Source organism: Onychomys torridus, chromosome 3, assembly GCF_903995425.1.
Source record: "Onychomys torridus chromosome 3, mOncTor1.1, whole genome shotgun sequence".
Classification (NCBI taxonomy): Eukaryota; Metazoa; Chordata; class Mammalia; order Rodentia; family Cricetidae; genus Onychomys; species Onychomys torridus.
In genome coordinates, this window is record NC_050445.1 from 114,974,921 (window position 1) to 114,989,816 (window position 14,896).

A 14,896-nucleotide genomic window follows, 5' to 3' on the forward strand; every position below is an offset into this window, starting at 1 on the left:
AGAGGAGAAAGAACATAGCATGGACTAATTATTAGAAGTTACTTTTCTTCTCTGACAGTGTCCTAAGTTAGAATACATTAGTACATAATTAAAACTATGATTATGATCCAATATATCTTACTAAAATGATCAGCTCCGATATTCTCTTCTCATTTACATCCCACTTGCCTTTAATTTTCTGCACATTTGTAAATCACAGACACTAGAAGGTCATGTTCATACTTGTGTTCCACTTGTTTCAGAGCTTAGTTTCTCTTCGATTTTTTTAAATGCCCAAACCAAAATGGCTGCATTGTAGAAGGAGTGTAGTAAGGATGGGGAGGTATTTAAACTGTCTCAGAAAAAGCCTCTGTGTTTAAGCAACCCTCCTCTCTCCTTTCCTCCCTCTCTTTTCCTTTTTTATAGAGACATACTTGATTCTGACAACTACAGTCCCATACCAGTAACAAGTGAAGAGACATATAAAAAGGTTGTAGGACAATTCCCATTTCAAGATACAGAACTGGAAAAGGTAAGGATGTATTAAAATAAAATTCTTTCTCTCTCTTTTTTCATTAGATTAAATTTCTCTGAACCTGAGATACTTCAGGTCAGTAGATTTTAAAACACTTTCAAAGAATTTCTTCTGAGTCTTAGATATACATAATTACCTCATTGGGAATCTATAAAAGGCTTTGAGGTCTTACACATCTTTAGAGTGTGTCAAATCACTGGAGTAATGCAATTTGGTTAAAATTTGAAATTCTTAATTTTGTAGTGTTCAAATAGTTTCTTCTAAAACAAAACATTTAAATTTGTCCTTTTTGGCATAATTGTATAGTTTTGATAGTGCATTGAGTGGTTTCTCCCCACCAAAGTTACAGTGCAGAGGAATTTTTCTTAATCATTCCCTTTCTACCCAAGGTCTCTGCTGTACTTAAGCCCTGCACATGAAAAATGTGAAAGTACAGACTCAAGTATTGTCTTTTGATGTCTATTAAGTCACAGACACTTGGAATCATGTGGTTCCATGGCACATTCATCCCTGGGGTAAGACAGGGCAAGAGCTCATATAGGGTAGGAACCTAGAGGTAGGAGCTGATACATTGTAGCTTACTGGCTTGCTCATTTATGGTTTGCTCAGTCTGTTCTCTTACATCATCCAGCAGCACCTTTCTAGGGGTGGCATCATCCACAGTGAGCTGGGCTCTCCTACATCAGTCATCAGTCAAGAAAATGACCTACAGACTTGCCTGTAGGCCAATCTTATGGATACATTTTCTTTATTAAGTCTAGTTGTCATCAAGTTGACATAAAAACTAGCCAGTAGAGTTTGGCCTTTTGTCAACTTGACACACAAACACATAGCTTATTAAGGTATAACCTTTTTTTTTCTTGTTTATCTCTCCAAATTGCATATTAACGTCAGTATCACAGTATGAAACATTTCAACTTTTAAAACTTCTGCAGTCTTTTTTAAAAAAAATTCAGACACTTTAAAATTTCAGTCTCTAAAACATCTAAAGTCTCTTTCAAGTTCAAAGTTTCTCTAGAATATCCAACATTCCTCTGAAGTGTGCAAAATATCTGTAAAATTACAATGTCTCTCAACTGTGGGCTTCTGTAAAATCGAAAATAAGTTACATACCTTTTACTCCAAGAAGGAAGAACCAAGGCACAATTGTAATCAAATCAAACCCAAAATTCAACAGTGTAAAAAGGTCAGTGCTTGATGTCTGGGACTCATGATCCCCTGGGCTGCAAAGGGTCAGGGACACTTCTCTCTGGCTCTGCCCTCTGCAGTATACACAGTTTGTTTCCTAGGCTCAGGCTAGCTTTACTCCACTGCTGCTGCCTTCCTTGGTGGTTGTCCCACATTAGTGGTATCTCCAAAATGTTGGTTTATTTTTTTGAAACTAGACTCTTTCCTGCAACTGATAGCTTCTTCTGAGATCTCCTTAGGGGACTCTGTCCCTGCCACATGCTGCTAAGCGTCAATGTCTTTCATGACCCCTTCAATCCTGAGTCTTTAACTTCAGCTGAGGTTTCACATTCACCATTTACATCTCCTGACCTCTCATGCCAAACCATAGCTGCTCTCTGTTAACTTTTGTGCCTTAAAAATCCGTACCACCTGGAGACTCTTACACATTACCAAGTTCAGCTGCCAGCATGAGATGCAGCCTTGGTTTCCTCTGGGCCACAGTCTCTAACTATGTGCTTTAATGAATCTTTCTTTGTCCCACCAGCCAACTCTCAAAGACATGGAGACTTATTATTAATTAGGAAAGCTTGGCCTATAGCATAGGCGTGTTCCTAACTAGCTCTTATAACTTAAATTAACCCATTTACATTAATCTACATTTTACCGTGTGGCTTTTTGCCTTTCCTTCATTCTATATGTCTGACTCCCTCCATATCTCATTGGTGTCTCCCCCCCCCCCCCATGCACCTAGATCTCCTTCCTTTCGCTTCCCAGAAATCCCACCTATATTTCTGCCTACCTATTGGCCATTCAGCTTTTTATTATGCCAATCACAGCAATGCACCTTCACAGTATACAGATATCCCACAACAATGCGCTGACCCTGAGAAAATACTCCCAGATTTATGTCCTCAGGTCTCGTCTTAATCATCACTGATTTGTAGGCTCTAACTAACCAGCATCAATTGTCTTGGTCAAGTAAGGGTTTTGCTTAAGTAGCTCTGGTCTCTTTTAAGTACAATCGATTCTTCAGCCCCAGCTGACTAGAACCACAGGTTTTTAAAGCTCAAGATATCAAATTGCTCTATTAGAGTCTTTAAGGGACGCTGCAACTTCCCTTTGAAAGCTCTCAAGCCAAAAAACTCCATCTTCTGCATTGCTTTCAACATTCTTAACTACTAAGTTTCCACAATAGCTTATTAAGCCTCAAATACCAAATGACTTTTCTAGTCCAAAGTTCCAGAGTCCTTCCATGGTTCTCTAAATAACATGTGGTCAGTTCTGCCTTAGTCGTACCCTGCAACCTGGTACCAGTTTTTGACTTAGGGTTTCTATTGCTATGATGAAATACCAGGACACAAAGCAATTTGAGAGAGGAAAGATTTATTCTAGCTTACAACTCCCAGGCCTCAGTGTGTCATCTAGAGAAGTCAGGGAAGGAGCTCAAGGCAAGAACCTGGAGCCCAGAACTGAAGCAGATGCTGTGGGAGACTGGCTGGCTTAGCTTGCTTTCTTATACCACCCAGGACTAACCTCTTATAGTGAGCTTGGCCCATCCACATCAGTCATGAACCAAGAAATGCTTTAGGGCTGGAAAGATGGTTCAGTGGTTTAATGCACTCTTGCAGAGGACCCAGTTCGGTTCTAAGCACATACATGGCAGGTCACAACCACCTGTAACTCCAGTTCCAGGGTGTCTGACACCCTCTTCTAGTCTTCCTAGGCAGTGAATGTACATGGTGTGCATGCATACATGCAGGCAAAACTCACATGTACATAAACTAAAATAATAAGTAAATAAAAATAATGTAAAGAATGCCCCACAGACTTGGAGCCCAATCCTATGGAGGCATTTTCTTGATTAAGATTCTTTCTTCCCACATTCACCTTGTTTGTGTCAAGTTGACATAGAAACTAGTCAGCATACTTGTCTTAGTCTTTTAAGTGTCAGAAATCTCTTGGAGATTTTTTTTTAACATTTGATACTGTTAAGTCAGTACTTCACAAAGTCGGATAAAGTTTGTTTGTTTGTTTTTCATTTTCATTTGCCTTCAATGGATTTAGTGACTTGCTTTCATTAATCCTTGCATTTACAGCAACCATTTCCCAAAAAGTTTCCTTTCTCTGAATTTGTGCCAAAAGTTTACAACCAGATTAAAGAATTTATCTACGCCTGCCTGAAGTTTTCAGAAGATCTTCATCTAAGGTATAACAGAAGACACTGGGAACCAGTCCAGTGCTGAATTTGTTTACTTTCACTAAAATATATACTGTGTAAAACTGTGGAACACTGCTTTTTATAGTTATGATGGAAGGGAAAAGCTTTTGAATAATGCAAAAAATATATATTACATTTTAAAAAATATCAGCAAAAAATTCCTGGAAGTTATAGTTTAACCTACTCACTTTACCATTCTACTAGATAAAACTTTATAGTGAAAATGGAGCTGTAACCTACTCTTTGGAAACAGTATTATTGCTCTGCTATTGTGTGGATCTTAAGCACAGGCTTCTTTGTTTCTTTGCTCAATTATTGGTTTAGTCTGTATATCTTTTGGCAACTATCTAGTTAGATGCTGTTTAGTAGTAAGACATTAAGAAGCTAAAAGGAAGACTCTGATCTCCAAGGAGGATTTTACCTACCTGAGGACCTGAATAGCTAATAGTAAGTGCAGCAGAAATTCAGGATATGCACAGCAGCCACATTGCTCAGACCAGTAGTGCCTGAAAAGGCTCAACACTCCATCTTTTCATACACTTGATAAATTTACAAAAAGAATCAATGAACAGAACATATCATGTGTCAAGCTTTTCTGAAATAAGTATAATTAGGAATTGGGTTGAATCATTTCTTTATTAACCATTTGCTTGTTTGGGTTGAAAATAGGTCTTCTGGTTCTAGGCAAGTTCTCTACCAATGTGCTAGTCTAAAGCCTTTGTTACTTTAAGGTGCTAAGACAAAATCTTGCAAAGTTGCTCAGTGTAGCCTTGAATCTCATCTTTAGCCCATGCAGGCCTTGACTTTGCTATATTCCTTCATTGGCCTCTTGTGTAGTGCAAAAAGCTTTGTTAATTATTGTTCTTCCTATGGAAAAAAAATGGAACTTGGGGATTATACAGTGAATTTTCCCATCTAAAAGCAAGACTGATTTCTTAGGAAAGCCCCTTCTTGAAATCAGATTACTTTTGAAAGGTGAACACCAAGACAATTTTAAGATTAACACAGTTGAAGAAGATATAAACTAAATTTTTTTAGTTTTAACTCTGTCGTGTGTGTGTGTGTGTGTGTGTGTGTGTGTGTGTGTGTGTGTGTGTGTGTTGGGTAAGTGCATAAAAATATAATTGAAACTGAAAGTATATAATCCTAAGTGAAGTTCCATGGCTTCAGAATGGCTCCTTTTCTGAAACTGTTCAGGTTAGCCTACACTTCTTAAATTATTCAAATGTGAAAAAACCATCTAGGCAGAGTTCTGTAGATAGAACTTTTTTGTAAATGAAGGCAAAGTATACATTTAATAGAGCAAAATCTAAAGGTATTTGTTAAAGTACTTGGTATACTTTCTGGCACACAGTATACCTTAGCTGTTACTGCTACCTTTTCCCCCACTGCTGCTTCTGCTTCTGCTAATCCAGCTACAACTGTTAACTACTGCAAGAAATGCTGGCACCCGCTCATTTACCAAATTTAGTTACCCAGGCTACAACTGAGTTAATCATTTACATTTCAGCTCCACTGAAGTTGATGACATGATCCGTAAGTCTACAAACCTATTGCTGACCAGGACTCTGAGCAACTCTCTGCAGAATGTCATTAAGAGAAAGAACATTGGCCTTACTGAGGTAAAGTAGCTCTTAGTGAAGGTGACCATGCCAGATGTCCTGTGCATGCACTTTGCCTACATCTATTATTGATGTCAGAGGTCTTAGCACTTGGGTCTCTTGGTCTATGTTAGACTTACTTAGCTTTTATTGTTTTTTATGTCTTTTGGATATGATTGGTAATTGCCCTATCATCATGTTACCTGTTCAGCAAAAGCCTGGTGATTTGTGATTGAGGCTTGAGAGGAAATAATGGCTTACCACCTCTCCTAGTAAAGGGAGAAAGATCTTTTCATTCATTTGTGGTAAAGTGTAACTGAAGGTTTGACTTACTGATACCTAGTTCTAAAACTAGAAAGTTATGAGATTTCCTTTCCTTCGGAAATTTAGGATTTCATGGTCACATCCCACCTTGCCATTCACTGAAGGTACTATGCCCAAAGTGAGAGTTTAGGTTAGGGAAATTTTTGTTCAGGAGGGAAAGGCTGCAGGCCATCTGTTTCTTACAGATCTAGTACAGAGTTGGTGTCAGTTCCTCTAGGAATAATGAACATTTCTAAATGCATAATGTGAAGAACGATGGTGCAATTCAGAAAATGGTTAATGATACTATAGTACACTTTACACACACACACACACACACACACACACACACACACACACACACACACACCATACTGACCTATCCCAAAGACAACAGCAAACCAGTGAGCACTGGCATGAGTCTTTCTTTCTCTGTGTTGAGATAAAGAACACCGTGAGGTATGGCAATGGAGGTGATGGGGCCATGCTTGTAACAGTTTTTCAAAGTTGGAATTCCATGTAACCATGATTTAGGATCTTCTCCTCATTCTTCTGCATTTATTTTCTATTGCTTGGAATAGAATTGTCATGGATTGACTTTCTGTATCTGAAAATAGCCTGGCCTTTTTTCTTAACCAGGGAGCCTACAAACAAGGAAAAGTGGGAGCAGGGGTCAGAAACTCTTCCATTGTCATTAGATTGTATTGTTTCTGAATCTCATTTGGGAGAGAAAGTTTATAATTTGTCAGCTCTATGTTCATAGTGATTCTTCTCTCCTAGAATCAACTGATTTAATTATCTTCTTTCAACAAAGGTAAAGATTTTATAGTTCTGGTTAGAAATGTTTTGGTGTTACAGAGCACTCAAGTGACAGAAATGTGTTGAAAATATGCACTTCAGCATCCTCCTCAGCATGTCAGGTCATTCAGAGTTTAAAACTCCATGTAAGCTATACCTGTCAATCTGCCTTATCTTGCACTGGGGCTACATGGTACTGCTCCTTTCTCTTTCTCTATGCTCTGTTGTGGTGGATTGTGTTCCCCGAAATATTGTGCACCCTAATAAACTTATCTGGGGTCAGAGACAGAACAGCCACAATATTAAACATAGAGGATAGGCAGTGGTAGCACACGCCTTTAATCCTAGCATTCCAGAGGCAGAAATCCATCTGTTCAAGGACACAGCCACACATGGTGACTAACGCCTTTAATCCCAGAAAGCAACCTTTAATCCCAGGGAGTGATGGCAGAAAGTAGAAAGATATATAAGGCGTGAGGACCAGAAACTAGAAGCATTTGGCTGGTTAAGCTTTTAGGCTACTAGCAGCAGTTCAGCTGAGAGCCATGTGGATGAGGACTCAGAGGCTTCCAGTCTGAGGAAACAGGATCAGCTGAGGAGCTGGCAAGGTGAGGTGGCTGTAGCTTGTTCTGCTTCTCTGATCTTCCAGCATTCACCCCAGTAACTGGCCTCAGGTTTGATTTCATCAATAAGACCTTCTAAGATTCCTGCCACACTCTGTCTCTATTCTCTTTTCTCCCCAGCTGTCTTGCCACTTTCGTGGCTGCTTTGCGTCCACTTGTGTCATACTGTCTTCTAGTTCTGGCTCATGCTAGAGCTTGCTGTCTCCAACCTTGTGTGATGCCTACTTGAGTCAGCAGGTGCGTCTTTTCATGAGCTGCTTCTTCCAGGTCTGCAGAAAAAGCAGTTGATGACTATGCATGTCTGTCTTTACCCAGGCTTCCTGGGTTCCAGTGCTGCACCTTTGCTAGGTAGTGTGTTCTTGGGAAATGACTGAACTTTATGTTGAAATGGGGACAATAGCATCACGTTTCATTGGATTATTTGAGCACTAAGTGAACATGCTAAGTATTTAGAATAGAGAGAATACCAGTAGATACTAAGCATTTTGGGCATGCAACCAGTGCTTGTCAGGTCTAGTATAAAATTGATTTTTTTTTTAAAATTAGGAGAAATTGAAAGATTAGAACAAGATGTCCTGTTATGACATATCAAATGTGTCTATACCAAGATGTATTTTCAGTAACTGAGGACACACTGTACCTGATACTTTACTATTTATTTTATTATTTAGAATGTATTCATTGTATTTTTGCATCCTTATTAATGTTAATATCTCTGTTTTGAGCTAAAAGACAGTGAACATGAGTAATTTTAAGCTCCATATTAGTAATTACTTCAGCATAGCTTTGAGATAACACTTGAAGAGGGTTTTCTTCTACAAGAAAGACTGAAATAAGCCTTGTTCTCTGCTCTTTCTCTTACGGGAACCATTAGTCACAGGCTGGTCCTGACAGCCTTAGCAAGTGAGACTCAGCTACGAGTCCTCATTGGGTCAGTCACAGGGGAGTCATAGTGAGAAGCAGAGAAAGGAGACTGATCCAGTGTTCACACTGGAAAGAGGAACAAATAGATCCAGTGACCTCCAGGTTCGTCTGTAAGACACTGGCATGAAGGTCAGGCATACTCAAGTAGTCCTGGTCAAGATATGGTCCTGCTCATTTTTAACCCAGTATTGTCTGAGCTCCAGTCTCTTCTGCAAGAACTCTGAAGTTGTCAGATTACATGAAATCTCTTTCTAGGAGATAAGGCCCCCTCTGGCTGGCACCTGCCTTTTCCTTTCCTAGCATGTACTTATTGGAGGGAAGTTCTAGTTCTTTGAGGCCCATTATCTTAGTAGTCTGATAGCCAAAAGCAAGATACAAGTGTCTCCCTTTAGAATATCTCTCTTCCTTTCATGTTGGGTATATTTTAACAATAAATTAGCTTAAAATACTCTAACTGGCTTGGCACAAATGATGATATGTAAGGAAGTAGACCCAGAGGTGTGCTTGTAGGTCATAGTTAACATCCAGACTTAGAGTTGTGATTATACTAGCCCCCAGCAGACCTGAAGCAATAGCTGCTGGTTTTGTTTTTGTTGTAATTTAGACAAATGACCAGAGAGCTCTGTCCTGTTATGTCTCACACACTATATACCTCCTACCCCTATTCACAACAGCAGGGGCAGTGTTCATATTAGTTATGTTAAGATACTTTATAGTTAAGTAAAAACTTTGAATGGAACCTTGAAAATTGGAATTAGCAGTCCATTTATTTTTGTTTTTTTTTTTTGCTTAGGTCCTGGAGATGCATAAATTGAAAAGTGGATAAAGCTTTTTGAGCCCTGCTTGGATGAGAGGAAGATAAGACCCCTTACAGTTTTAGGTTAATTCATTCTTGTGAATGAGACTAGTGTTCCTATTGCTATTTAGTTTTTGTCTCCTTGCAGATTTGGCAGTTGTGAGCCATTGAAAGTATGTGGCTTCTCACCTTATTGCTTTGGGTCAATCCTCTGGAAGTTTTGGGGTGGTGAATTCTCTGCTTCTGGAAACAAGACAAAAGCAGATCTAAGAGAAATAAATACATGTAATAATTTATAGTTGAGAACTAAAATCTGCTAGGCGCATAGATCTAACACTATTTCAGATGGTGGCCACATTTCTTTTCTGGAGTTATCTGGTATAGAGTACCTGCTATAGTTCCTTGGGTTCCCAGGAGTATGTAGGAAGAGCTGGGGCAGTGGTCCCCACAGGGCACTCGTTGCTGCAGCTCTCTGACTGTGGTCCCCACAGGGCACTCGTTGCTGCAGCTCTCTGACTGTGGTCCCCACAGGGCACTCTGTGCTGAGGCTCTCACTGTCATACCAGTAAGGACAGCTGGAAAAACTTCTTGTTCCTAGTGGGATTTGTTCATTTATTTTCTTTATGTGAAGTGTTTTTTTTTGTTTTTTGTTTTTATCTTTTTCTTTGAGACAAGGCCTTGCTATTTAGCCAGGCTGGACTCAAACTCTCAGTTTTCCTGCTTCAGCCTCCTGATGGATTGCTATTAAAGTGACTCCTGTCATTTAGTTATAAGAGTTGCTGTTTGTGCTGTAATTCTTTTCTTTGCTGGTCTGTTCTCAAAGGATTTTACATGAGAGACAATTGATATGTAGTCTGTTGATAATTCTGTGTCCTTGAGACAATATCAAGGGTAGTTTGGAATGTGAGTTGGGTTTGATGAAACCATGGAATGTGCTCAGACTTTGTTGATAGTCTGTATCTCAGGTCACTTCATTTCATGCTTCAAGTGCAGAGTTAGCCTCCAAAGCCTCTCTCTTGCATGGGTTTCAGAAGCTGTCATTCAAGAGTGGAGATCATCAGACCTTCCTAACAGACTGTTCCCTCTGAAAATGACATGCATGTGTTATAATCCTGGAATGTTTTAATAGTCTATTCTGTGCTTGGCAGTGAAACATAAGGGGTGACTGACAGCCTGCTGATGCAATTCATGGTGATCTCTTGTGTTGACAGATCTTTTTAAAGTCATGATAAATTACTACTGTACCCAGCATAGCCGCCTCCTTTTTCTTTTTTCAAACTGCCAAAAGCCTGCAAAACAGAACAATTTTCTCTTTGACTGTCACTGTTTTTTTTTTAAATTTCTATAGCATGACATGATTCCTCTTATTATTAGAATTTCTTTTGATAGACAGAATGTGTTTCTTATAGGTAATACTGATTTTAAAATAGAAACCTCTAGTTCTTCAATTTAACTCTCTTCCATTTCTGATTCTTACTTCAAGACAATCTTGCCATTAACCACCTTTCATCCTTCCTGGTTACTGTTGGAACCTAGTAGTTTTGGAGGAGGGGTGCCATTTTCTTTAGTGATATAGACACCATTAAGTTGCCCCTGTTCCAGAAAATTACCTCCCACCTAAACGGGGCAGGAAACTCTAGTTCAACTCAGAGGGTCACACACAAAGAGAAGACATGGAAGTAGGAGGGAGACTTGTTGGGAAGAAGGACTCCAGGTACAGAAGGGGATGATGGGCATTGAAGGGGTGGAAATGCCTAAAATTTATTATATAATTCTGTGAAACTCAAACAAGTTAAAGTTTTAAAAGGAGTGATTTGATTTAGTTGATCTAAGTGAGATTTTTGTCCTTTGAAAGAGAAACAGAATCAACAGAGTGTAATGAATTGCTCATTTTAAGGCGTGTGCTTTTCTTCCACAGTACTTTAATTTTGGTGTTTGGGGTAATTTTATAAGAGACAAGACAGTAGCCTTGTATCTAAAATGCCATTTCTGAATTATACTTTGGATGATTGGTAAGAGATTCCTGACAGATTGTTATTGTCTGATGGCTTCTGAGGAGTAATAGAAAAGTTTTCATTTGAGGGAATCTGTTATAGCTACAGCTTGGTACCTCTTGCTCCTTGCCAGTGTCTCAGAAGTAGCTGTTTGCCCAAGTTCTTTAGGCAGACTCTAAGTAGAGTGCTAGGTTGCTTTGTTCTTTTCATTACTGAAGAATTGTTGCTAGAATCCAGCATGCATGTCCTGAGACTGAAATATGTACTTTGGCCCAGTGCTGGCTGTTACAAAGGAGGTAAGCGTGCACTTTCTGGTTATAGATCTAGACATAGTTTGTTTAATATTCTATAATACCATTTAATGATCCTTCTTATTTTTTAAGTTTTAAGTGAACTTGAAAGGACTAGCAAAGGACACATCAAGACCAAGTTCTCAGCACAATGGAGATTTGTTTGCCCCAGAGGGACAAGGTGGGGGGGAGAGTCAAAGACAAGGAGATAGAGGATGAGGGAGAAGAGAAAAGAACAAGATGAGGGATGAGGTGGGAATATTTGCCTTGGAAGGACAAAGGACTGCCTCTGGATAGAGAGGAGATAGACATGGCACATAGGCAAATGGCTGTTTATAAAGGGAAAAAGGGAAACCCTGTGTTATGATGAGTTAGTTGGTTTGTTTTGATTGGTTATCTTAATTAGGGCAGCCAAAGGGCTTCTGATTGCTGGACTTCAATACTTTGATAATTAGTCATTGGTGATCAGTCCCAGGAGGATGCAGTGTCCAAATAAAGGAATAGACCTTGGTGGCTAGCTTTAGGAATGTAATGCAACTGTTAAGCCAGGCAGAGGGAATGGGGGAAGGGCAAGGCCTGCAAGTGCCATGTTTGCCATACTTGGGCCTACTAGAGCCCTTTAGAACATATACAAAATAGTGGGTTTCATTAGACTAAGAGGCCCAGAGTCACCTAGCCCTCTACACTGACAACATTACCCAATCTGTCACAGCCTTGTTACCACACATTTTTTTTTTTTCCAAGACAGGGTTTCTCTGTGTAGTTTAGATGCCTGTCCTGGATCTCACTCTATAGACCAGACTGGCCTCAAATTCACAGAGATCCACGTGGCTCTGCCCCACAAGTGCTGGGATTAAAGATGTGCACCACCACCACACAGCTGTGTATTCTTATAAAAATGAAAAATAAAATACAGAGAAAGAAAGCTTCCCTCCTATAGACTATAGGGCATATAAATAGTTCCGAAGTTAAGAAGTAGTAGGAAGGACCTTTTTTTTTGTCCCTTTCTCATGCTTTTCTTGGCCTCTCCCTCCTTTTTCACAGAGTAACTCCAAGATGTGGAAAGGTCTGACTTACATCTTACTCAGATCAGTACTCATAAACAAGCAACACGTCAGGGCTGCCATCCTACACTTATAATAGTCAAATGACCTGATTGAATATTAGTTCCAATTAACTTACTTGATTGACAGAAAGTTGCTTTCTTTTTATTTCTGTTGCAGTATCATGGGAATGATTATTATGCTCATTTAACCTGTGTCTCCAGGTTTTGAAAAGATGGTACAACAAAATGAAGTGTGAACCTTTCTTTCTCTTCCTTCTCCCTATCTAGAGTTATGAAGATAGCTCCCCCCTCCCATTTTAAAGATTTACTTATTTATTTAGTACACAGAAGAGGGTGCCAGATCTCATTACAGATGGTTGTGAGCCACCATGTGGGTGCTGGGAATTGAATTCAGGACCTCTGGAAGAGCAGTCAGTGCTCTTAACCTCTGAGCCATCTCTCCAGTCCCAAGGATAGCTTTTTATTTAGCACTACTTGTGCTTGTGAATGTGTGTGTGTGTGTGTGCGCGTGCGCGCGCGCGCACGCGCGCGCACACGCGCATGCTGGGAACAGAACCAGGGCCTCATGATTCCAAGCATGTACTCAACCACTGTGCCCTGTCTCTAACTCCAGAATGAGCCTCTTTAAGGATCTGTTGTATAAGAAGAGGGAGACGCTAATAATAGCAAAGAATTTAATGTTCATAGTGACTGTTTGGCTTAGAAGCTATTACATGCATCTTCCACCTGAGGAAACAGACTGAAAATATTGGGAAAACTGTCCAGATCAGGGGTTTTGTCTTCTCTGCTTCTGTATTCAGGTTCTTTCTCTTATGAACTAAGGTAGTTTGTTGACTTCTCACAATCTAGTCAACATGTCTATGTTCCTTAGGCCTAATTTTGAAACTTCCGTTGTCTTTTCAGTTATGGTTATTGCTTTACTGGCTGTTTATTCATTTGATTCATTTGGCAATTATATTTCTTTTGTAGGACCAATGATTGAGACTAGCAGCTTTTGTCTTAGTTTAACTTTAAAAAATAAATAAAAGAATATGTTTACTTCATAATAACATGTGCTACTTTAAATGGGGAAATACAAAATGCTCCAGGGGGTTGGGATGTTTTCTTGGAGGATTCTTCCTATAAGGTAACCTGTGGAGCACCCTGCTAATATCTCAGGTGAATGAGAATTGCATGTGCTTACTGTTTTCTAGCTTGTCCAGATTATCATCAATACAACACACTTGGAGAAGTCCTGTAAATACCTAGAGGAATTCATCACCAATATCACTAATGTACTTCCAGAGACAGTCCACACCACCAAGCTCTATGGCACTACAACATTTAAGGTGAGAGCACATTAGCATAGAGGGGTAGTCATGAGCACAGTCCATGGGCACAGTCTGGGCCATTTCACATGTGGCTTTGTTTCTGAAAGATGACTTAAGAATGTATGTCTTAAGAATAAGAGAGAGTTTTGTTTGGCCTCCATTTTTCTAGAAAGCAAATTTAGATACCAGGGTGGTGTGTGTGTATGTTCAAGATAACCACAAAATTTCAACTACATTCTCTAGATAGTATGGTTATAGATGACATGAATATCAGCTGTGATTCTGTATTTAGTAACTCCTTTCTGTGTCTAACTTTTTAAATCTTAATTTTTAGTGAGTAACAAGTCCTTAACCCAAATAGTCAGCCATTTTCTTATTATTTTACAAGGCCAAAGCATTAGTTTTCACTGGCCTTAGATCAGAGAAAATGATACCTTTGTAGAACAAAAGAAAGATTAGTGGGCCTGGCGGTAGTTGCACAAACCTTTAATCCCAGCACTGGGGAAACAGAGGCAGGCGGATTTCTCTCTGAGTTTGAGGCCAGCCTGGTCTCCAAAGCGAGTTCTAGGAAAGACGCAAAGCTACACAGAGAAACCCTGTCTCAAAAAACTTAAAAAAAAGAGAGAGAGAAAGAAAGAAAGATTAGTGGTAGATGAGTTTATGGAGCGTAAATACCTTATCTTAGAAGAATTCTGTGTGTCTTAATAAAATCCTGTACATTACCATGTGAAACTTTTCATGGTATTAATCAGAAAAACTGTTGCAGTTCTAAAACATTAGAAAGAGTGAATTTGATATAAAGATGATCCTGAGTGGAGACCGGGCCTTGTTATATAGCTCTGGTTGGTTTAGAACTCTGTGTAGACCAGGCTGGCTTTGAACTGACAGAGATCTGCTTATCTCCTCTTCCTGAGTAGCTGGGGTTAAAGTACCACCACAGTAGGCATGGTTTGAGTTTTATTGTTACCGTGATTGTTGTAGTTTTAAAACATGGTGTGTAACACTCAAAAATAAAAAAAAAAAAAGCTGACAATTAGATACATAGTTAAAGAGTTTTAACCATGATCCATGTCCCCTGTTGTTTCCCTTTTTCTATCCTTTTATCCTCTCTCTGTTTGTGGGTACCATCTCTCAAAAGTAGCCCCCAAAGAAGAAATCAAAATTGGCTGTTGGCTTGCTATGGATTGCCTTTATTATGTTTAGGTATGTTCTCTGTATTCCTGATCACTCCAAGACCTTAATCATAAAGGGGTGTGGGATTTTGTCAAATGCCTTTTCTGCATCTAGTG

The 14,896-nt window shown here is 39.4% G+C and overlaps 1 protein-coding gene across 5 annotated transcripts in view; it reads left to right on the forward strand.

Annotated features, from left to right (window-relative positions):
* Positions 1-14,896, forward strand: part of Exoc6b (exocyst complex component 6B) — a 470,758-nt gene that overhangs the window by 225,063 nt on the left and 230,799 nt on the right. For all 5 annotated transcript variants that reach the window (XM_036180693.1, XM_036180694.1, XM_036180697.1 and 2 more), the window contains 4 exons: positions 406-511; positions 3,781-3,890; positions 5,413-5,524; positions 13,491-13,625. In XM_036180693.1, the coding sequence (XP_036036586.1) occupies positions 406-511; positions 3,781-3,890; positions 5,413-5,524; positions 13,491-13,625 (463 nt within the window). The remainder of the gene's footprint in view (positions 1-405; positions 512-3,780; positions 3,891-5,412; positions 5,525-13,490; positions 13,626-14,896) is intronic.